Raw genomic sequence first — 24,826 nt, 5'->3', positions numbered from 1 at the left:
GCTTGGGAGACTTTTGAATTTTGATTGCGCTTTCTGATTGTACGAGCACTGCCCTGTATCTCCTGAAAAATGCTCTGCGCGGGTGAAAATGGATTTTGCGAAAAACTTCCTCTGGGTCTCGCAGCCGCATCCCAGTCACCAACATTGCCATCAGCAGCTGCCCTAAGGCCTTCAGCATCATCGGATAAGTAGGCAATGAATGCCAAATCAAGCCAAAGTGGTTGTGGCTTCTTTGCTTGTACAGTATTCTGTAACAGAAGGCTTTGCAGTGGCAAAAGCGGCCATCTTTCTCTGAGGCCCCTGAAGCATCTGCCACGGTGCTGACAAAGCTCTTCCTGTGACCAAACTATTTGGACTTTGCATGAATTTTAAAATTTATGGCACACGCAGCCTCTTCCTCCCTCCCAAAAAGCGGCCTACCATCTTCCCCTTTGGTATGAACAAAACCTTCTGATTTTTGATATCGCCAGGTTTTGCAGGTACGCTTACAGTTGAATTTTCTACACCAAGGAATTGGGACATAATGTCAGCAGCATGCTGCTAATATGCTACTCTGTGTTTAGAGGGCATTGCATTGTTTTGTTCAGTTATACGCATTGGTTGAGCAAGTTTATTCGGTCCTGTCCAGTTGCTTTTTGCTGTGTATTTTTTCTGTTCTTCTTTTCCATACTGTTAACGAGAAGTGCTTGTTTAATCTAGTTTTATGTGCAGTGCTTCTTAATTCTCTCTTGTCTCTTTCTTTTACACGGCTTTGCTGTTAAACCTTGTGTGGGCTTAGGTGAGCTTTGAATGAGGACATGAAGGGTTGCATACCATGATGTATAAACAGAAGAAACTAAAAACTGGTGGGTGTACATTAGTACTGCGACCCACCCCCCTGCAACACAGTGTTTGTAGAAATTTTTTTAAATGTATTTTTCGTGTTTGTGCAAAAGCCTGTGCAGTGCAGTTTCACATTCCACTGCAGGATTTGCGACTCTTGGTGCTGTAGGGCCAGCCCATGTACGTGCGATGTTTTCGCTTACCGAGTTGTTTGTCGACAGACGGATCCAGTGCTCGGAGACTGATTAGAATGTGGTGGGGATTCCTCTGCAGGTGTGAGCTACGTGACTGCCCTGCCTCAGACCCAGGCGGCTGTAGTGTACCCGACGCAAGCTGTCATGGCGAATCCCACTGCTGTGGCTCAGTTGCAGCCACATCAGATTCAGCAACTCCAAGAGCAGCAGCAACAGCAACAGCTCCAACAGCAGCAACTGCAACAGCAACAGCTGCAGCAGCAACAGTTGGAGCAGCAACAACTTCACCATTTCCAGCAACAGCAGCAGCAGCAGCTACAGCAACAGTTTCATCAGCAGCAAATTCAGCAGGCTCAGCAACAGATTCAGCAGGCTCAGCAGCAAGCTGAACAACAACTATTTCAGCAGCAGCAACAGGCACAACAGCTACAGCAAGCTCAGCAACAGCAAGCACAGGCAGCCGCTCTTCAAGCTCAGCTCTCAATTCAGCAACAATCCAGCCAGCTCTCAGCTACTGTGCAGCCTTATCAGGTGCGTTCATCATGTGGTGGCATCCCAGTCTGTGCAAAGATACTTCATCATCGCTCTTTGAGCTGCTTATTTTTTGTTGTCATTTGTATATCCTGGGCTGTCCTGAAGGGCAGTGGGCACGAAGCAGAGTGGTCAGAGCTTGGGAAAATATTGAAACTTTGACTGCCTTGATGCCATGCGTTGGTGCTTAAGGGCGTAGTCATTTGTTTTGTAGCTCAAAGCAAGCACTGCAGTTTTAATTAGACGCTTGATTTTAAGTTTGTGTGCGTAAATAGGTAAAATTCGCTACTGAAAAATGTGCATGAGTTCCTGGCTCAAATTTGCAAATGACTAAACTTCTTAAATTACATGCGCAGGTTTTTCAGTGTCCATTGATGAGGTTGCTCACAAAACTTATTCCACTTTACTGTGTGGTTGCATAGATGCCTTTGTATGGTAATGTGCATGCAGAAATAAATGGCTGCATCCAACAGTCATTGGCTAAAGGGTGTGCTACTTAGGACTTAAGTGAAACTGGGCATATCGTCATGAGCATGGTTCATTGCTATGGTTGCCATCTGGCGTAAAAGTCGCTGAGGTTGTAGTGCCTAATCATTTGCATATTTGTTTGATATCTTCCTGCTGAAAACTGGTCTGTCCAGTGTAGCTTCCTTTTGCAGCCATTAGGCTATATTGAAGTGGATGTAATGAGTACACTCATTACTTCTTTATTCGAAAACAGGCTGTAGATGTTGAAAATAATTGTGTGCAATGCTAGGCATATTGCATTCTTAATTGGTGCATTACTGTTTCAATCTATTATTTTTTTGTAAACACGTAGAGAACAGCAGGGGATCGGCCATGCACTTTCTTAGCACATACAGTCTGCGAACTACATTTTTGCTGAATCTGGTGGTTAGAATGTTTGTTCTTTCTCTTTTGAAAACTAGGGTGTAAACTGTTTTGCTGTCATATGTAATGCAGACATTTTGCTTACACTTTTCTAGAGGTCATTCGTGTAGCTGTGACTTGTTTTCCTTGTAGCTTTGCATGTGTATGTAGTTCACGAACAAAGTCATCACTGGTGAGGTTGAGCACAGGGTCAAATATTCTACAAAAGGAAGAGTGATGCAGCTTGATTGATGGTGGAATGTGCAGCGCTGAAGAGATGAAATTTAGAAGGCATAAAATGGATGTACTCATGACCGAAGCGCATAAGAAAACCAAAGGTGTAAACACAGATAGAGAAAAAAAAAGTGAAGATGGTTCTCATGACCCTGCGAACTGTCCTACCTGTAGAGGAGCCTGTCATGTGTAAACTTAGTGCAGCGATATGTTTCATCCAGAAACCTACTTCTCTCCGCAAATATTGATTTTATTATTTGCCCCTGATCAACTTTGTTGAACTATGTGTCACCTAGCATACAGAACAGTGCTTGTGGTGCCTTAAAGAAAACTTTTTTCTTAAGTATCGAAAATTTTTCAGGTCGGAATATGTAAATTAGGTGACGAAATTAAGGGGGCTGTCTACCGTTAAAAATGAGTATAAAAGTATTGGTAAATGCTTGCAGATCTTTCCTTATGACGACAGTAATGACGGCATAATTCGTGATTTTAGTTGGGATTTCTATAAGAAAAGTTGGACGGGTTACCGCTATCTGTAAAGTATTCAGTGCCCTTGAGGATTTTCCTGGAGTGCTTAAGTTGCCTGAAATGGACACACTGCATTTTACGAATAGAACAGTACAGAATAGGAATAGAATAGAGTACAGTAGAGGGCTGTGGTACCCCTACTAGCCAGAAATTGTAAATGGTGTCTGTGATGAGCATTACCAGCCATATCTTAAAAATCTACCTGGGTGTAATGAAGCATAGTTTATGCATTCGGTTAATGTGATCTTCATTATTACCACTGTCCACCACCTAGGTGGTGTGGCAGTCAAACACCAACTATCAGAAGACCAACATTCCAACATAGAAAAAAAGTATGCATTAACTTTTTCTAATGTGCCAGAATTTGGGTAATGTGCTTTTGATTGCTGCTAAGAGAATATGGTTGATAAAAATTGTTACATTGTTCCCTTAAGGAACATAAGAAAGACCTAGGAGAACAATTTTATATTAATAACTTCTCCTCTCTAGATTAGCTTATCCCGAAACTTTGTTGTTAACATTGCATGGTTATAAGGACCGATAACCGAGTAATAAGGTGAAGAAGAAAAAGTAGTATTTCATATTGCGAGAGCTGAGCTTAGTAGTTTCTAAAAAACAAGGGTTGGATAATGTTAATTTGGCATTGAAAATTGCATAAAACAAACTGAAGTGCCATTTTCTAGTGAAACTTACCCTAATTGATGCATGCCATCACATTTATTTATTTGTTTATTTAAACACCGCCAGGGCCCAAAGGCATTGCAGAGGGTAATGGGAATACTAAATACATTGCATAGCAACAACACGAGAAAAAAAAGAGAAAAAAGAGAGACTTTAGGTGGCAAGAAAACACAGGCGCACACTTTGTAGTGAAGAATGTGAATAGTGAAAAATAGAGGCAAAGAAAATTGGTAAGTATATAGAAAAAGAGATCACATACGGCAGCTTTAAAATTATTAAAGTCTGTAATGTCCACTACATGCCTGGGAAGGTGGTTTCAACTAACACAGGTGCTGGGAACAAATGAATAAGAACAATGTTTTGTCTGACATGACGGAACGCCTACTTTGTGGAGATGATCGATGTCATCTGAAATATATGTAGGGGTAGTTTAGTATGCAGTTCTGAAAGGGGTCATGGCACCAAGTTTGAAATCTAAACTTTTTATTGCATCTTATTCCTGGTGTACCAAGCAACTGAACCTCAAAGTTTCAGCTGCATTGGAGCTGCAAATGTTTTTAAAATTAGTATTTTCGTTTCTTCGTGAACAGCTTGTTGATCTGGCAACCGGCACATCCGGTGACAACAAAGGCCGACGCTGCGTCACCTGCTGCATGTTTGTGCACGAGCAGCGTCAACCGCGGTTACGTAAAGCCGCGGTAATAGTGGCCAAACAGCAGTCATGCCGCGTGCCGCTTACCGAGTTTACCGCAAACTGAGATTTTCGTCGATCTCTGTTGGCGCTTTTAACCTAGGGAATAGCGGCATCTGTGAGCGGGATTCAGGTGCACGTCGGCGCCCGAGTACGAAAGGCGCACGAGCTGACCCGCTCAAACAGCGTACACATTCTACACTGAAACACATCTCAAAAGCAACCTTATTCTGCGGTGTGTTTATACAATCTTCAGGTGCTGCCCAGCAGCGCAGCAACAAAGTGTATAGGGCGGGTGCACTATACATCGAGGCACCCACCCTGGCCATCCCGTCTTAGCAGCATGCTGCTTGTTGTCAGGTTCAAGTCTGGCCCTAACCGCATCATGAAAGTGGACGGTAAGCTCATGAGGCTTACAGCACCAGATGCCACAAGCTTACAGCAACGGTGTAAGCTTGTACGGACTGCTACAGAACCCCGGTCATAATGAAGTGAAAATCATGGGTAAAGCATAGAAGCTACGTCTCGCAAGAAAATGTTTTTCGAAATCCATGTTGGCAATGACTGAAAAAAAAGTTTGACGATAAGAAATTGGCAATATGGGAATAGATGACATGTTTCATGATCTTACATGGGAGGCTAACAAGTGAGATGGGTCGATATTTATAAGGAGAATGTTTGTCCCCAGACTTGTGCAAAGAAACCACCTTGCCCACCTGCCAGTCGTCGGGGTCACAGCCAGACTCGAGTGATTGCTGGAATAGTTGAGAAACAATTATAGCGCTATAAACTTTTGTGTTCTTTAATAGTTTAGAGTTTATTTTAGCCACGCTACAAGATGACAAAATTTTCAGTTGATAATTATTTTTTCGATGCCTGCAGAATTATATATATAATGGGCTCCACAGGAAGGAAGTCGCTGGGCGGAAAATCGGGATGCAATATATTTGAGCTCTTAGTAAAAGCAGCTGCAAACAGGTCATTAAGTACATCCGCACAATTTTCACTAGGGATTATTTGGCCATCTACATTCTTTAGGGTAATCGTAAACAAATCATTTTTCTTAACAATGTTCACCCCAGCAAGCATCCCACCAGAGCGCAGAATTAGGCATCTTGGCAGAGTGAAACAGGTGTTTCTTCTTGTTAGACTGCCTTTTTAGTGACAGATTAAACCACGGCCAACGTCTTTGTTGTGATCTTCTTCAGAGGAACATACGAGCATAGGTCGGCACCATGAGGAGGGGCTCACTCACACTCACACTCACGACCAGTGACACTCAGCCCCACTCACTCGCACTCACACTCATGCCCGCTGCCATTCACCGCCACTCACTCATGCTCACACTTATGGCCACTCCTGTTCCCGTCCACTCATTCACACTGACGGTCACACTGGTACACGTCCACTCACTTACGCTCACACATAATTATGCCCTATCTCATTCATGGCCACTCACTCACACTCGCATTCACAGTGACTCTCATACACGTCCACTTACACTCATGCCTGTCCACACCCGCATCCACTCACTCGCACTCACACTCATGGCTGCTCCCATTCGCGGCCACTCACTTGCACTCACACTCATGGTCACTCACTCACACTCATGACCGCTCCCATTCCTGGCCACTCACTTGCACTCACACTCATGGCTACTTCCATTCATGATCACTCCCTCACACTCACGACCACTGTGTGAGTGTGAGTGAGGCGACATGAGGACACTCGTGAGTGAGTGCGCTGACCTATGCATACGAGTCTGTCAGAGAAGCAAGTTTACACTTATAAAGATTCCAGTTAGTCAACACTGAGCGGTTATTAAATAAGAGTGAGAATTCATTGATAAAAGTAGCGAGTTCACTATTAATAGCCTCTTGTAGTCGAGTATATATTTGTGATTGTTCTTTTCATGAGATGTCGTGATTTTCACTAATAGATGAAGCATACAGTGGTCACTTGAACCCGGGAGACAAGATATGGAGGCGACATGATCAGGGGAATTAGTAAGAACAAGGTCTAACAAGTTGGATGAAGGTGTTATACGGGTAGGCCGAGTAACAAGCTGTGATGAAAGGTTAAAATCTGCACACATATTCAGAAAACCATCACACTCAGTGGAAAACGATAGGGCACAAGAATGCGCAGCGGACCATACAGTATTCGGGAAAACTGAAGTCTCCTCTCAATAGAATAGGAACATATGGAAAACAGACTGTAGTCGTGTACACGGCATCATGAAGTTCTTGAGCAAATGTGGCACTTTACGAAGGAGGGCGATAGCAGACACCCAAGATCAGTTTTTTAACGCATGTGCACATTTCAACCCTAAGAAGATCTAATCTGGTAACAAATTGAACAGGGCAAGAAAACAGCGGGTCCACCACAGCAATCAAAATGCCACCTCCACTTCTTTCACCTCTGTCACACCGATAAGTTAGGAAATGCTTGTTACAGGAAAAAATTTGAAAGTTATCAACTTTAGCAGAGAGCCACGTTTCGGTAAGGCAAACAATGTCATCACAAGCATCGATAGTCGCACAAAGTTCATTGCGCTTGGGCAAAACACTTCTAATGTTAGTGTATAATAGTGTTGGCCTACGGATTGGTGCCCACCACCAGTCTTGTATCGGTAGTCAGCAGTAGATTCGGAGGATAGGTTGGTAATACCATGAATGCTATCACTAAGATAGTCATAGTAATAACACTTCCCGTTCATGTGCAGCTTATTGTTGCGCAGTTCAAACTTTGACTTTTGAGCGATTTCAAATTTAACATGATTTGGTGAAATATAACTGATTTGTTGTTAACCACAATGTTCTTTTTTTATTTCAGGTGTGGTCGTCATTTTTATTATTATTTGCGTCTCTCATAGCTCGAGTTGCTTTGGGGCGTTAAACCCTGCAAACAAACATTTTTATTTATATTTACACTTCTTCCAGAGTGCCCCTGATGAAAACATATTTCTTTGCATTGCTGATGACATGTTTTTAGTTTTTGTCACTAGGTGGAGCCGCAGTGTCATAAAATTTTTAAATGAAGTGATAACCATGGCTCACTAAAACTTCATAGTCTGCGAAGGCTGATTCACACGATGGATGGAATCGCTGGAGTCTGCGAGCAGACGAGCGCCACGTGACTGTACATCACTGACTCTGCTTCGTCCATGGACGGCGCAGCTTCCTCAAGCTGAAAACAGGCGCCCATGCTTTGCCTGTCAAATGTGGAGGCTGTCTACTGCTTTTCTAGCAGAAGTACATCTTCTAAGTGGGGCAACAGTTCTATTTTCTTTCTTCTTCTAACAGAGTTGAGGCACTTTAGCGTCAACAATGCAGCATGGTTGACTTGGAGTGTCTTCGCCTACCAGTTTCCTCTTCTGTGCACAGCGCAGATGCCTTCACCGTGGCGGCCAAACGTGTTTTGGGGCACAAATTGGATGGCGTGCTGGAGACAACTATTATAACAGTTGTGCTGCGCCCATATCGTCCACTCTCCTGCCTTTTGTTGCCGTCGCGATCAGACTTTTTTACATGACATCTATAACGACCACTCCTCAGACTGAGGGTGCAACATTATTAGATACAAAAAGAAAGGGAAATGAAAGCAGCGTCTTTCTTCCATGCCGTTATACTTCCGGCACCTCGTCCGCTGCCTGTTGACGAGGCTGAGCTAGTGACGTGACGTGGTGCTCCGTACACGGACGGTTCCTCCGTCGTGTGAATTGGCCTTAAGAAGTATGTCACTATGCTGTAACTGCTTTGGGGTGGAAAAGTTACTGTTACTCAGATTACTCAAATGCTGCTCCATACAATGTCTAATTACCTTCTGATGGTGAGGTTTTATGTTAGTTTTTAGTCTGACACTTTTCCTGGTGGGCAGTCAGGATTATACCTGCTAATCATCGAGATGCATATAAACAGATATGTCGACTAAATGAAAAATTATCAGCAAAATGGTTCTACAGGGCTTCTAGCACAGCTTTTATGGAAATGAGCACAAGGTGCTGAGATGTTTGTTGCGCAGAAAAAAATAAAAAATGAAAGATCTGAAATAATTTTTATTTGCTTTAAAAGGACCTTGCAGTGTTCAATTATGGTTTTTTTTTCTTTTTATGCAAAATATGCGGTATTTTGACCCTGGCTGGCCAAGTAGGTCATCGAAATCCTAACTGAATATTTTCATCATCTCCAGGAAAGCTTGTTTCGATTCAGTGGTGTCGAAACACAGCGGTCATTTTCAGCAATGAAAATGCAGTGGTAGCTAGTTTGGTCGCTGTTTTCCTCATTGGTTGGAGGTCCACTTTGAGCCTAGTGGATTTCTTCTCAAGAAATGGATCAAAAATAAGGCTCGAAGTGCTGCAAGATTTTCGCAGGGATAAACTCTGTAAAAAAAACAGCAATGAAGGTAAAAAAGGAGACCACTAAGAAGAATGCTAGTGGCGACACTTTCCGATTCATGTCAACTTTTGAGGAGGTGGGTGGTGTTCTGACTGCACAGAGGAGGCAGTGATAAAGCTATTTGACGCATTGTGGCCAAAAGAGAAGAAAAACAAAACAGGATTTGGGGTTGATGTGTAGGGGGACGTGTGGTAGCCTTCCAATTCTAACAAAAGATTTCCTGGCAAGGCAATCATTACATGTAAGCTGCAACTGCACTTGTGCAGGTGCTTTTCTGAATGGCAGTGTCCAATCTCTGCACTGGCCAAGTGAAATATGTTTTCGTCTGATGTTTTTTTACGTCGAATTTTCAGAGCTGTTGTTTGTCTGCTTAGATTTCAATACAATTCTTTTTGCACTGGTGTTTGAAATGCATGGAGGATCTCTTTTATGAGATTAATCGGTAGTGAGAAAAAAATTTCAGTGTCATTTTAAGTGCCTGTTATATAGGTCGCAGGAACTAATAACACTCAGTGGCAATGTGGACATTTTAAAATGTTGTTGATAATTTATTACTTAACTTTATAGACCACACACAAGCTACCTTCTTTATTTTATTTTATGTAACACATTGCATATTAGGGCGAGAGTTGTGACTGAAGTGCTACATTTTGGAACAAATGTGCTGTATTGTAGAGCATCACATGAAAGCTCTTCATCCCTTTTTATGGCCCACAGGTCACGGTTTCCCCATCATCCCTGCAGTCAGCTATTTCTGCAGCCACCGTATACCCTCACCTGCGACACCAGTATGCGCAGTACGCTGCTAAGAAGAAGTACGATGTTCCACCACCATCGTCGGTTTCGATCCCAGCAGTTGCCTCCGCGCCGCCGCCTCCAAGCGTTTTGCCAACTGCAGTGGTACAGACACCAACAGCCGTGGGAGCTTCTGCCACGTCAGCCACTGTCGCATCGTCCACCAATATACCTGTTGCTCTGCCATCAGCAAATGTGGCTGTGCCCCTTCCAACTGACACCTCTGTGCCACCGCCCAATATGTCGGTGCCTCCACCAACAAATACAGCAGTGCCTCCACCATCAAACGTAACAGTGAACACGGCTGCGCTATCTCCTGCTGCTGCTCAGACTGCTGTGGCTCCTGCAAGCACTGTTGCACCTCCACCAACCAACACAGCTGGGCCCCCACGTACTGACACATCAGTGCCACCACCCAATTACAGCCCAAACGATGGCTGGAGGCAAGTGGTCGGCATTTGTTGTCTTGTGCAAAATTGGTGGAGAGCATTTGGATACAGTTGCAAAGCACTGTGGAGAACCTTCCTTGAGTTAATTAGTACTGTCATTAACATATCTGCAGATGTGAACCCAGTATAGGTGATGCTGGGGCCTTGATAACTCATATTTTTGTGTTCATGACTGGTGACTGTCTTTAACCCTAGTCTTCTTTAGGAGAAATTCTTGAACAAAGGTTCTGCTTAATTCGATGGGAGACACCTACTACTTTGGAATGTGCCTTGCATTACCTTTGGGACCGAAATATGCATGCTGCATAAATTTGATTTCGCAAGTTTTAAAGTCGCTGGGGAAGGCTTTTACTGACCCTTGGTGAAATTGCTTGACTGCAAGCGAAAAAAAAAAAAAAAAGGGTGACTATAACCATAGAAAAAAGGCAGCATGGATAATATATAAAGAAGGAAAAGGCACTGAGAGAATTGATTAGGATAGGAAAAGCAAGGAAAGTCATATGGGTGCAGGACTGGGAAGCTTGAAGTACCAAGTAGCAATGGCACAATGGTGGGAACAGCTTATGCTATGTGGAAGGCTACAAGCATTAAAGTAATGAAGGCTCTGTCCACACACCTGAAACATTCTTTGTCACAGTAACATTGACATATTTCGTTTCTTCCGCATTGTAATGTGCCATCTTCATTTTATTTAGGAGAGGGTTGCATCAATTACAATTGGCCTGAAGAGTTTGAGATTTTTTTATAATTGCATTAGCATTTCGTTTACAATTCTCAGTTTTCAAACTTCCTCCTTGCATTATGTTCATACAAATAAAGTAAAACAGTAATTTTTCTACATACTCTCAGTTCTACTGATGTATGCAGTTTTTATATAATCAAAAAAGAGACTGCGAAATTCGCAAATTTTTTGCATTATTTTGAGAGACTAAGGGCCGTAACCATGCTGTTATTATGATAGTGGAAAGACCTCGTGCTCCAGAAAACGTAATGTCAGTGTGAGCTATAAATCAGAAGCATGCCTGTGGCAAGTAATATGACTGAGCACTGATCGGTTGGTTGATTGTGTGACATTACGAGACCACGTGACATGGCTGGGTGCCTCCTTTGAAATCAGAAGGAGAGATGGGAATTTGAACCTAGGACCCTTGGATCCCAAGATCAGAAGGAGAGATGGGAATTTGAACCTAGGACCCTTGGATCCCAAGTCAGACGATACCTTAGGCCATCCAGGCACTTTCATACAGCTTGATTAAAGTGGTGCTGTATGTCTATGTCAGGTGGTCCTCACATAATGTGGTAGCTTACAATTGTATACTAATAAGTATATGTGATATAATAAAAGCACATATTAAGGGGTTAGGGATTTAGCGAGTAGCAAAGTGCATATATGTATATACGAACGGATATTCATAAAGCGAGCTCCAGATGGGAGCCAGTAACACTGTCATGTCATGCCCTTTAAGGATGTTTCCAAATTTTTTCTTTTTCCTCTAGGTTCAGAGTTCCACCACCATCCATGTCTGTCCCTCCACCTCTGTTCCCGTCAGCTCGTGCATCTTTGTCGTCTGACACTGCAGCTGCATCTGTGCCTTCTAAGCCAACCACACCACCTCCATCGTCAGCTACTTACACAACCAGCGGTGATGCAAGCACATCTTCGCCGCCTGCAGCCGTAGCTCGGCAAGTAGCCACCACACAGCCTTCATCATCTCATTCAGCTGCGTTGTCCAGCCTTACTCCTCTCTACTACCGAAGCTTGCGACCCCAGGCCAAGTCATCATATCTCAGCAGTTACCAGGCCTCTGCACTACCCGAAGGGACCGAGTATGAAACGCCCGAGAAACCGGCATTGCGAGCTAGTGGAAGCAGCCTGCCCAGCAAATCCATGACTGGCTCCACTTCTGCCAAAACCTCAACAGAAGCAGCCAGCACCACTAAAAAGGCAGACTGGGAGATCATGCCGCCTCCTTCGCAGACTAAGATCGTGTCATCAAGGGTCAGCACGCCCCTGGGTAAGTCATAGGGAAGAACACTGGGACAGTTGTCCTTTGTTAGACATTTTGAGGTGTGTTCATGATTTGTGCATTTTTATTGTTGGTTGGATGTTTTACCCATATTACAGACATACATTGGGGTCTAGCTGACTTGTCATCATGCAGCAAGGAGGGTCACAAGATTTTATAAAATTGAGGTGAATCGGTGAAAAGTACTCCCGGTCATGGCACTTATTGTTAAGGTAATTGTTAAAAGGCACGCTGAGGCTGACTCCTCTTAAAGGCCCACTGTCCACCCTCCGGTCGAAAATATTATCTTCCCCGGTGACTGTGAGACTTCGCCCCTAGAACGCAAGGCCGCAAAATGTTTTTGAAAAGAGTAACTAATAACGCAGTTACAGCCACCGCAATCACCCGATTCTATCATGCCTCTCTCCTTCCGTTCCCTCGCAAAGGTTTTTCACTCTCCTGTCCGAGGTCGTCTAGCCTCCGCAATACAAATTCCCCTTCCTCCTCCGCGTTTGGCGGGAGGTGGGGCGTGGCTCTCCGCGAGCGCGTTCCCCGGTGACTGTGAGACTTCGCCCCTAGAACGCAAGGCCGCAAAATGTTTTTGAAAAGAGTAACTAATAACGCAGTTACAGCCACCGCAATCACCCGATTCTATCATGCCTCTCTCCTTCCGTTCCCTCGCAAAGGTTTTTCACTCTCCTGTCCGAGGTCGTCTAGCCTCCGCAATACAAATTCCCCTTCCTCCTCCGCGTTTGGCGGGAGGTGGGGCGTGGCTCTCCGCGAGCGCGAAAAAAAAAAAAAAAAACGGTCGAGGGAGCGCGCGCCGCTGGATTGTCTGGTCGTGGCGAGGGAAAAGCGCGCTGCGAGCGGTAGACACCCATCCTTCTCCCGTCAGTCAGCGAGACGGACCAATGGACATCGTTCCCGATACGTACGTCATTATTGTGGGCCGTCGGTCCAGCGCAGGAAAAGAGGAAGCTGGCTTCCCGGAGGAGAGCATGAGAGAGCTTTGAATTGTATTTTCGATGCTTTGCGGCGCGCGTGTCACTGTAGCATTTTGCACAGACTATCTCCGGTACCTGATCGAAACACTGGGCTCCTTTGCTTAAAAGGGCCTTCCCTGGACAGTGGCCCTTTAATCTTCATTCTCAGTAAAAACTTATTCTGCGGTTATTTCTGGACGTGACAGTGTTTGTCTGGCAGAAAAGTATTTATTTCTAATATAATTGCATGAAAATGTTTTCTGCCACTAAATTTAAACTCGTGATAGCTACGTTTAGAAAGGAGGTCAAGGCCACCATTTTGAAAAGGATGACAGTGTAATCTTTCCCCTGGGATCCATGCCCCTAAAACGACGCTTCGTAGGTGGCTTGTAAAATCTATTGGCCAATGATGATGACACTTCTGTTTCATATTTTTGTCTCTTCTGGTTCATAAAATGTGAATATTTATTTAAAATAGCTACTTTATCATTAGAATGCCATAATCTCTCAATACAAGACAACTTCAATTTGTGCTCATTGTCCCATGAAGCAACCAGCCAAGGCTGGTGAAAGGAGCCTTTTATTAAAGCTTCACTGCTCGAAATGGCCGAAATGGTTGCTAACCAGGCACGTACCATGCTACAAGGTGGCTCATTGTGATTGTCAGCATAAATAGTGTGTCTCTATTCCATAGCTGCCGTTTCCTGTAGGGCTGATTGGACACTAGGTACAGAGCTACCTTTCATAGGCTCTATATACATTGATCTACAGAAAGTGGGGTGGTGTTGTGTGGCTTGGGGTATTCCTTCTGTTTACATCTTGCAATTCTAAAAAAAATTGCTACTGCTCCAAATACTCCACAATTCACGACCGGATGTCTGGCCGAAAGTGAAAGTGCCTGAGCATTTTCTTATGCCTTAGTGTTACGGTGCATCACTGGACCAAGCGCTTGACCGGGCGGAGGGTCATGGTGGCATCCTCTAATAAATGCAGTTTTCTTTTCTTAGCAGAGAAGAGCACGTGCAAGAATAACAATCCCTTTGCTTTTCAGGTTCTGAAATCTTGCAAGAATTCTTTTTTTGTTAATTGCATTTGCAACGTCTCGTGAGCTGTTGGTGATGGTGAATTTTAATTTATAGAAGCATTGCTTTCTGAGTGCATATTTGTTGCTTACTTTGGAAGACCGTGTGCATTTACTAATCAAAGGATGTCTGCTTATGATATGAACGGCTTGAACTGTTCAACTGTACGGTCAGTGTAATACGTAAATTCTCGCAAGTTTAGCAATGGAAGAACAAAGGCTAGGATATAGAAGACCAAATCTCTAGGCTGGCAAGGAGAGGCAGATGTGTTATTATTTTCTGATTTTGACTTTTTCTTATATGTAATGACGTTAGCTTTCAACTTTGGTACGAGTTTGGAGTGTCAAGGAATTCACACTTTGCTTAATCTTTCATGTGTGTACGGCATGACATGGAGGTCTACTGTAGACTGAAAAGTATGCTAGCAAAATAAACATTGTGGTATTTCATTTTGCAAGCTATATTTGCTGCTGGAGATGGTAATTAACATGGAAAAGAATTAAGTGAAATCAGCCTTATTCCTGCCATTACTTTTGATGTCTGCTGTGATGAAATTAGCGGAAGAGTTGATGCATCTTTAACACTGCCACTTCATTTTTACACTGATACTATGAGGAGTCTTTCGAACAAGCTTTTTGTTCTAGACATACAAGATTTTGTTTTGATCCCGCCTTTGACATTTCCTTTTTCTTTCATGTCTGCTGCTGCTGGCTTGCCTCTGCCTCATGAATCTGCAATGGTCCATCTTCTATGCAACATTCATCGTGTGGGATGAAAAACTTCTGAATTGTTGATGAAAACTTGCGGGATTGGACATGTTCTTGAAAACCCGCTCATCTGCAACTAACGTCAACCTGATTTTTTTTCCTTCTATTGCATGCCACCATCATCATTGGATCAACATTATTGAATGAAATGCTGTTACTTTGTTTGGTTTCCTCTTATGATTTTCTTGATGTGGATGCTGAATTTTGGACTTTGCGATGTTTTGGGATTGGTTTTTGTCTTTTGTGTGGGTTTGCTGGGTTTTGGGGCTTTTTATTTTGTCCTTTAGGCCCTGTGTCATACGTGTATCCAAGCCTAAAGCGGCCAGGTGATTCCACAGCTGGCACAGACTGGAAGAGGCCAAGAGGCGCACTCTAAGGTAAGGCAATCATTTTTTTTTTTACTGCTAAACATGGTTTATTTGAATTTGGGGCTCTTAGATACAGGGCTGGCCACTGAATCAGTAGCTGTTGCTTCTCATAATTTTTTTGTTGTAGTAGTGGGCACTGGGGTACTACTTTAAAATGTACAAAACGCCTTTTCTAGCTAAACCGCTGAATTCTTTCAGCTTAAAATTCAGGATTTTTTTTTTCAGCAAATGTCAGCTCTGCACAGACTTTGAGTACACTCAAGTTTTATGCCGAGCTGACATTTAAGGATGGGTTCTGTTGAGGTGTTGGCTCTTTGAGTTTTTCACTGTTCACTTGCAATTATTTCAAGTGTGTGATATTTTCTGTATTGCTTGACCTTCACAAAATTTATGGGGACTTTTAAGCTCCGCTTTTAAGGGTATGACCGATAGCGTAGGCTACCACCCGGCGTATAAAGCTCCGCTTTAACCAAGCCGTTTGAACGTGCCTGTGTGACCTAGGGGCAACGTTAATGCGAGTGTCCTGGCAGACTGATTCTAATATCACCCTTTCCTGGGAAAGAAGGGGCCTGAGCTGGCAGCTCCTTCCAAACATAATGTCAGGCAACCCTACATCCAGCTAGAAGCTGCTTGGCCATGGCATCTGCCAGCGCCATGCTCACGATTTCTCGCTGCCAACTCCAGCAGACGGCTGCTGCCATCTGATTTTCAGTAAATGGAGCCTTTAATTCTGTCGCGTCAAAACTTCATAGCAATGGCAGTGGTGGTATCAATCATTGGGGTATTTAAAAGCCGCAGTCTTTTAAAGCTCTCATGTCTTCGCAAATGCTCAAGGCCTCTACGCTTTCATGGAGGATCATAAAATGGCAATCTTTGAAGGTGGAAGGAAAGCTAAAAGTGTTCATTGCATGCCCGCAGCTGTAGCTGCTGCAGTCTGAATTTTATAAATTTGCAGGGCTGCACAAGAAACATCATGCAAGTGTGTTTGTGTGTGCAGGAACTGATAGGCTCTTGGCTCATCCATTAGTGTGGTTTTGTTAAAATGGAGGTTGGTGGTTCGATTTTCCTGCTTGGCAGTTGTGCATGGTTCATGCTGTAATCATATCGCTGTCAGATATAGCCTAGTTGACCCACCTGTTAGAATTTTGTGCTTAAAATGTGCACAGCCTTGTTCAGCATCAGCATGCTTTAATAAACTGTTGTTTTTTGTCTTTTACAGGCTCGCTGGCTTAACTTGTCCAAGGGAAGGTCACTTCTGGGTGGGAGTCATCATGGTCCGGTGGGTCTCACTAACACTGGTGTATTTAATGCCATATGTCCGAGCTTTCCGAGGAGAAATGTTTCGCTTGGATGGGAATCGCTGATATAATTAGTTTGTGCTGGCCGCTTCCTCTAGGAGTATTTTTGTATATAAAGAAACATTGTCCTAGTGTAAATACTTCGATCGCCTGAGTCATTTCCATTGAGCGGCACAGTGTAACTCGTTTGTGTAACAAGTACCATCAAGTGTGTTGTGCATGAGCTGTCTTTTGTGAAAATAAATTTTTCTGGACAGATGTTTTTTTACTGAGTCTTGCTTTCTGTTCAAGCAACTCCACCTCTCTCCAAGATATTTTGCACATTGGTGGCTGTTGGAAATATGAGATTTTACTGCACAACGCGGGCCATAGGACTATGTGTTGCAGATATGGATGAAAACTTGCCTTTGAAATTAAGACGTTGTAGTCTGTTTTATGGAATAAAATTATACATACAGTAAAATTCTGAACGAGTATCCTTCACGCAGGCTGAAATTACCACCAAAATGATGGGGGACTGCTTTCTCAAAATGGCACTGAAATTCAAGATATTGGTGGCAAAATTTTCTTTCCAGAAAGAAAATAAAGTGGTGCACATGAATTTAAAAGTTTTTAAATCTCTTATCGGATGATTAGGTTTAGAGTTGTGCATCTCGACGTCGGTCAGCTGCCAAGAGCTCGTGCTATGCCACCAACTCAAACTGATTGACACACCTCTGCATGTCATTTAAATGTGTTAACAGTTGCCATATTTTGTCGTCAGTTCCTGCCTAGAACAGTGATCATCTGCTCTTTAGTGTGCGCATTCTATGTCTTGCTCGTGGTGGCCATCGGTCACCCTCCATGAACCTTTAGGCATGTGTGCATCCGGGAGAGTTGGCATCGACAGGGTGCTCTTTTTGATTGTGATGAGAGTTTGTGCGCAGCATATGCACCAGAAATGACTACCATTCCAATGTAGGTTAACGCGCACATCCAATTTTTTGTAATCTAATCATGGCCATTAATATAGCCACAAAGCAGGATTGGATTGGATTCGTGGACTGGATGGGGCTGGCTAGGGTAGCCTGAGCGTGGTGCTTTACAAGGGCATGGAGTGGGGGAGCGGGGTGCTTGCATTAGTAGGGGTGCCTGCTTGGAATTTTATGGTATATTTAGCCAAACTGTTGCCATTGTTTGGAGGAGGTGTGTGGTAGCTTTTGATAACTAGTCTGCTGCGATCAAGATAAGCCTTGCACAAGGGTGGCATTTATGAGCCACCGCAGATGTCTCACTTTTCTAGCTGATGAGCATCGACTGCAAGCTATTGCTTCACACTCTTCGGACCAAAACAAGATGTGGTTGCATATTTGGTTATTTTTTATTGACAGCTCACAGGCTCCAACTGGAGTATTATGTGAACAGGGTTATGATGAGACTGGTAAAAGGAAGCAAACAAACTTGAATGTAACATCATTATACAGTAGTAAATAAACTGCAAAATGGTAGAAGAAAATACTCCAGAACAAAGTACTGCAGATTTCTTCTTTGAAGGCAACACGGTCAGGCATATTAACATTGTCTGGAAGACCATTCAGTAGGTGATTGCAGGTTGCATGGCTGGTAAGTAGAAATTTGGGGTTTTTCCTGAAAGGCGACTGAAACAGTTGATTGTGTAATCGATGTGATGTGTGACGTGCTTGCGTAAAAGGTAGGGTGAAAGGATGACTACTATAAACGACTTTGTGGAAAAGGCAAATAAGTGCGATTCTAAGGATGGGAGGGACAGCGATGACTTACTGGTAATTATGCTAGGCTCACGACTATAGTCTCGAGTAATGAAATGACAGCTCGATTTTTTACTCTCTCTAGAGAATAAATATTGTGATGGGGGTCTTCAAATGGAAGATTCGTATTCAAGTTGAAAACGAACTAATGTGTGAGTGGAAGTGGAGTTGCCGAGTGGAAGAAGGCGCACCTCTAAGTTTACGTTTTAGATAGCCTAACGTACGGTTAGCTTTGGCAAACTATACAAAATCGTTGACATACTCCTGGTTCATATGCTCAGAATCGAGAGTACTATAAAGGACCTCTAAAGTTTCCAGCTACTCGGGTACTAGGGGAAAATATTCAACAAATTTTGTTCGTATGATAGTTATAACAAGGCTGCAGCAGCCGAGTTTTCCTGGAGGTAAAAAGCAAGGTGCTCATGTACTGTGAGATGTCGGTGCATGTTGCAGAATCCCAGGTATTGAAATTATCGGTCCTTCCACTGTTGTGTAGAGTATAGACAAACGCCGTGTTTATAAAGGGGGCACTAGCGGCGCTGCAGCCGACTGAGGGCGAAAAATAGGGTTAGCACCCATAGGAATACATTGAATCGAAATATTCCAAAGCAGTTTTCTGATTTCACGGGGCACCTGTGATGTCGTTATTTGCTGCAAAGCAACTATGAACATCCTAGAACAGATCGTAAAAATAGATCTAATTACCGAGGCGAAGTATTTTTAAAATACCGCGAAACGTATCCCAGTAAAAAAAATTCAATGGCTCTAATTGGGAATTTCCCAACTGAAATGAATTGGTCAAAAACCAGTTGTGTTTTTGCCACCCATTGGGCCTGACCATTCGATATGAATCTGTCAATTGGAAATAATTGGTCACCCATGAAGACCAAAGGGTTCACAATTGAACTCAAATGGCCTACCCATTGAGCACGAATGGTTTGAACTCGCATAGCTGAAAAAAAAAAAAGAATGGAGATGCAATTTCAATGTTTTCTGTCGAGAAGTTGCAGGGGAGCTGACTTTTATACAAGTGGAATGAAATTACAAGTTTTTACAGAAATCATGAGAGAGAAGCATGCGTCGCACACATGGAACTAACACATTCAATGTATATATGCACAGTATACTTTGCAGACTTATATACTCCATTCGTTGAACAGTACTGCTGGGACCAGTGACACATCTCTGTTATTCAGAGTTAACTTATTTAATTATGCCTGCACTTACGGTGGACACGATAAAATCAATGAGATGAAGTAGCATATAATTTTTATAAGAACTTAAAATTTTTCATTGTCTCTTTATAGAGGTATGCATATATGTGCGCATCTCATGTTAGGATATCACTGACTTCACTTTCCCAATTGGGAATGTTTCCTTAGGACCAATTAGAACCAATGGGAAGCCCAGTTGGAATCCCAATTGGTTTCAATTGGGAGTGAATGCATCCCAATTGGGCTTCCCAATTAGCCCAATGGGTTTTTTCGCTCCCAACTGGGATGCCCAATTGGTTTCTTCATTCCCAATTGGGAGTCACGAACACAATTGGGCGACCCTACTGGGAGTGAAGAAACCAACTGGGCATCCCAATTGGGATTGAAGATACCCATTGGGCTACCCAGTTGGGAGTGAAGAAACCAGTTGGGTTGGATAGTATTGTTGGACAAACCATTTGGGACTGGCAGAACCAATTCAATCTGACAGGTCATCCCAATTGGACCAATTGATTTTTCTTTTACTGGGATGGGGGTGCGAGTTGGGAAGGCGACCTGTAGAAACACATGTAAACACAACTTACGGCGACATTTTTCTCGTTTCGCAGAGCATCACGTGTTGGCCGGTCGTTAAACGCTGACCATCGCTTTGAAGAAGTGTGTGATAAAGTATGCCGCGTCATTACGCAGGCAGTCCACTTTTAAAACTCCTAATAAGCTGTTTTATGAATCCAGACACCACCAAAAGGCAAACTGGGTGTACCGAATTGCGTAGTTTTGCTTACTGTCTAATATGCTGCTGCATAGGGTAAATAAGCTTGATAATACTGTCGCTGCAGTGATACGTCTCAGACATAATTACATTTAAAAAGCAGTGTCAAACGCCATACGACAATATGGACCGAACGAGGATCGCGCACTGCAGCAGACGGCGGCGCAGCTGGCGATGCCCACCGTGACCGCCTCCAGCTCCTGAGCGTCGCCGCCGCTAGCGACGCCGCCGGTTGTGCATGGCCGTCTGCAACTGTGCGCGGGCAGTTTATTGTGCTGTGAACAGTCCCGTAAATCGTCAGACTTGCAGTACTTGCAAGGAAATGTGTGTGATGCAGCAATGTCGGACAACATGAAAAGCTTGTCAGAATCAGATAAACAGCGCTACAATGAAAAGCTGCACATTGACGTCATTTTGCACCCGGACCCATTTACTACGCCTGATTGGGAAGCCCTACAGACTAGGGATGGGTCGCTCCGGAGCGAGCCGGATCTTCGGAGCCGCTCCTTTCAAAGAATGGGTGAGCCATTTGGCTCCGCAACGTCGGAGCTGGATCCGCCGGAGCCGTCGGATCCGGAGCGGTCGGAGCCGTCGGATATTTCGGAGAGCCGGTTTCTGGTTCTCCCGTTCAGTGAACCCTTCCGTCACAGGCGGGTGCGACTTCCGCGGCATCTATTAGCGATCCGAGAAAGCAACCTCCTGCCCTTTCTCGCAAGATTCGCAATAATGTCCTCGCCCTCGGCTGCCTTTTGAGCGGAGTGCGCCGTTCTTTTGGAGAGTGAGTGAGGAGGGTCTTTTGCTTTTGATGGATGGAGATCTGTTAGACGGTTGGAACAGCGGTTCTCTCGAGTTAGTGAGCCTTGTCTGTCGGAGCCGGGTGAGAGTTTTCAAAACGCAAAGCGAAAAAGCAACTATACCGCCCTTCCTTGTCAGTGTCACAACCAACCGATTGCCTTCGGATCTTGCCGCAGGTATCGCGGGCGCACTGCTGCTGGTGCCCGCACTTTTTTTTTTTTTTTTTGTCTTGCAGTTTTGTGGTTTCGTTCCATGCCGACGAGTGGGGACCGGTACTCGTACTCGTCCGCAGAGCGAAGTGGTCCGAATGTTCCGCGTTCTTTCGTAGCACTTCCCTCAGTCGTCTCAACAGGCAGAAACCGCAACTGCAATCACAACCGCAGGCAGAAACTGATGCTAAATGCCACCGCTTGCTGTGTCACGTGAGGGCCAAAATTGATTTTACTTTTTATTGCTATTATATATATAAACTGTAAGCTTTGTGCAAAGTTTTTCTGTGAGAAAATTGCCGTCACTTTTACGGTTTTTTTTTCGATTCAACGCAGTCACATCGTACGAACCGGTTTGTTCCATTTTTGCTAGATTCTCTCCAACAAGCCATAAACTCTACAGAAATTTACCCCAAGTACTCATGCGTACTCATGCAAAATGTAAGCATGATTCCGATGCGGTTCTCCCTCACGCCGGATAAAATCGTCCGCAGAAACTTAACTGCATCCGCTGCAGGGGTCAAGCTGCAGGTCTCAAATATCTCGAGTAACTGGGACCACCTGGCTCGTAATGAGACGCACCTGGCCCGTTTCTATATGCATCCTGTTTGTGCTGCGTTTACCAGCATTTCTGTAAACATGTTCGAAAGGTACATTTATAAAGTGCGATATATAACCACAGCGTAGCCCGTTTTGCTCCCTCGGGCTACGGGCTTTATCGCTCAGGCAAAGAAAGGAAATTTGGTTTGCCCTGTGAGAAGCAAATATTGCACATGCTCGCAAAGAAACACGAGATCAGTTTCTCTGGAAGATCGGAGACAGAGATGCAAATGACGCTGTGAGCGCACCATGCCAAAACAGGTAGGATCTCTACAGTCAGACGAATTCCACCAGTGACGAAGGACTAGGTCAAGAAAGCATTAGAAACTATGAAAAGGGGGAAATCAGCTGGAGGAGATCAGATAACTACAGATTTGTTGAAGGACGGGGGGGATATCGCACTAGAAAAACTGGCCACCCTGTATACACAGTGCCTGGTGTCGACTGTACCAGAACCATGGAAGAATACAAACATCCTCATTCATAAGAAAGGGGACTCTAAGGACCTTAAAAATTACAGACCAATCATCTTACTGTCTGTTACGTATAAGGTATTTACTAAGGTAATCGCTAATAGAATCAGGACAACCTTAGTCTGCAATCAAGCAAAGGATCAAGCAGGTTTTCGGAAACGGTACTCTACTATCGATGATATCCATGCCATCAACCAGGTGATAGAAAAATGCTCAGAATATAACCAGCCCTTATACATAGGATTCATTGATTACGAAAAAGCATTTGACTCAGTTGAAACCTCGGCGGTGATGCAGGCATTGCGAAATCAGGGGGTAGACGAGCCGTACGTGAAAGTGCTGGAAGGTATTTATAGTGGCTGCACAGCAACCATCTGCATAAAGAAAGTAACAAAATTCCCATAAAGAAAGGAGTTAGGCAAGGAGACACAATCTCTCCAGTACGATTCACAGCTTGCTTAGAGGAAGTATTCAGAGATTTGGAATGGGAGCAGTTAGGGATAAGGGTAGATGGAGAATACCTCAGTAATCTGCGATTTGCTGATGACATTGCCTTCCTAAGTAACTCAGGCGATGAACTTCAAATAATGATTGATGACGTAGACAGGAATAGTAGAAAGGTAGGCATGAAAATCAATATGCAGAAGACTAAGGTAATGTTTAAGAGCCTCGGGAAGGAACAGCAGTTTACATTAGGTAGCGAAGTACTGGAAGTAGTAGGCAAATATGTCTACTTAGGACAGGTAGTAACCGCAGATCTGGACCATGAAAAGGAAATAAGAATAAGATTGGGATGGAGCGCATTTGGCAAGCATTCGCAGATTGACTAGCAGCTTACCGGTATCGCTCAAGAGGAAAGTATACAACAGTTGCATCTTACCTGCACTCACCTATGGGGCTGAAACGTGGAGGCTAACCAGGAGATGTTCTACTTAAGTTGAGGACAACCCAGAGGGCTATGGAACGAAAAATGGTAGGGGTAACATTAAGAGATAGGAAGCGTGCAGAGTGGGTGAGAGAAGTCACTCAAGCCATAGTGTGCGGGACAGAGTGGCATAACAATTAGTGCCAGCTTATCCGAAAACGAAGATGAACGTATAAGGTAGCGCTAAAAACCACGCCCTTGCGTTTCTCGCCGTCCTCGATTCCTACCGCGGAGACCTCAGCGACGAAGTAAAAGCTGCGCTTTTGAAATCTGGTACCGACGTCATACCTGGCAGGATGGGAGACCAGTCTTCTGACGTTTCTATTTACAAGGCTTTTAAAGATCGGCTGCGAGAGGTATTGAAGACTGCAGCTCACTGAAGCGCGCTAGTTATCAAATCCGCGTCGTAATGAGCACTAGCGAGTTGGTGTGGTTCAACCTGGGATGACTGGCTGGACGCATATTCGATCAGAAAGTGCTGCATTTAGAGTACACTTAAGAGAAGATTGTTCACTCTGTGAAGAGGAAAGACCAATGACAATGGTTAGGAAGGCTCGTGGCAAAGTCTTCTGGTTTTGCAGCTGCTGTCATAAGCTTCATTCAAGGAAAGCATTTTTCTTGACTTTCAATTTTCATATGTTAGCTGGGAACAGAGTCTGTGGTATAAATAGTTGGATGATTCTCGGAAATTTCTTGTTGGCGGTGCCTATTCGTTATGTTAAGCCTTGAACAAAGGATAGGTAGGTAGGTTACAACTTTAATGATTCAAAAAAGAACCTGGTGAGGGGGGTAAAGGGAAGCGAGGGAGCAGGACGACGATGGGCCCTCAGGCCGCTCTAGATGGCCGGGCACTTTTGTGCTTCGACGACCCCTCGGGCACAGCTCACTGTCAGAAGCTGTACCTCCGGCAGCGAGCTGCGCAGAGCAGCCTCCCATCGCTCCTGGTGTCTTGGCCCTTGCCACGGGGGCTTGGGTTTGTTCGGGCAGTTCAGGAAGACGTGAGTAAAGTCGGCTCTGGTGCTAGGACACAAGTGGCAGTGAGGAGAGGTTTCGCCACGGTTTATAACAGAGAGAAGGAAAGGGGTCACGACTGTGGCCGTCTGAAGTCTGCGTCAGAAAGCCTGGCCGCTTTTGGGAAGAGATTTATGCGGAGGAGGGTACAGCAGGCGGGAATTTCTATAAAATACGGCGAGGTCGTGGTAATTAAGAAGCCGATCTCTGGCACTGCGAGACGAAGGCACCAGGTCGTTCTCAGCCCGGTTGACGAGTGCTCGGGCTTGGGAGTGAGCAGCCGTGTTGCCTGGGTGTTCGCTGTGCGCAGGGACCCAGAGGAGGGTGATGAGGTGATTCGGTGGAGGGGATGATGCTAGAATGTT

General features: G+C 44.3%; 1 protein-coding gene across 1 annotated transcript in view; it reads left to right on the top strand.

Annotated features, from left to right (window-relative positions):
• The window catches only part of LOC146198121 (uncharacterized), a 93,250-nt gene extending 76,296 nt beyond the window's left edge, over positions 1 to 16,954 (top strand). The window contains exons 22-26 of the mRNA XM_084593442.1: positions 1,096 to 1,547; positions 9,666 to 10,186; positions 11,690 to 12,207; positions 15,318 to 15,407; positions 16,618 to 16,954. Coding sequence (XP_084449568.1) covers positions 1,096 to 1,547; positions 9,666 to 10,186; positions 11,690 to 12,207; positions 15,318 to 15,406 — 1,580 coding nt within the window. The 3' untranslated portion in view covers position 15,407; positions 16,618 to 16,954. The remainder of the gene's footprint in view (positions 1 to 1,095; positions 1,548 to 9,665; positions 10,187 to 11,689; positions 12,208 to 15,317; positions 15,408 to 16,617) is intronic.
• Positions 16,955 to 24,826: the final 7,872 nt, after the last annotated feature.

The sequence above is a fragment of the Amblyomma maculatum genome, chromosome 2, assembly GCF_055883805.1.
Source record: "Amblyomma maculatum isolate TAMU_Amacu chromosome 2, ASM5588380v1, whole genome shotgun sequence".
NCBI lineage: Eukaryota > Metazoa > Arthropoda > Arachnida > Ixodida > Ixodidae > Amblyomma > Amblyomma maculatum.
Note: the sequence above shows the minus strand (reverse complement) of the source record. Positions and strands in the feature narration are given on the sequence as shown.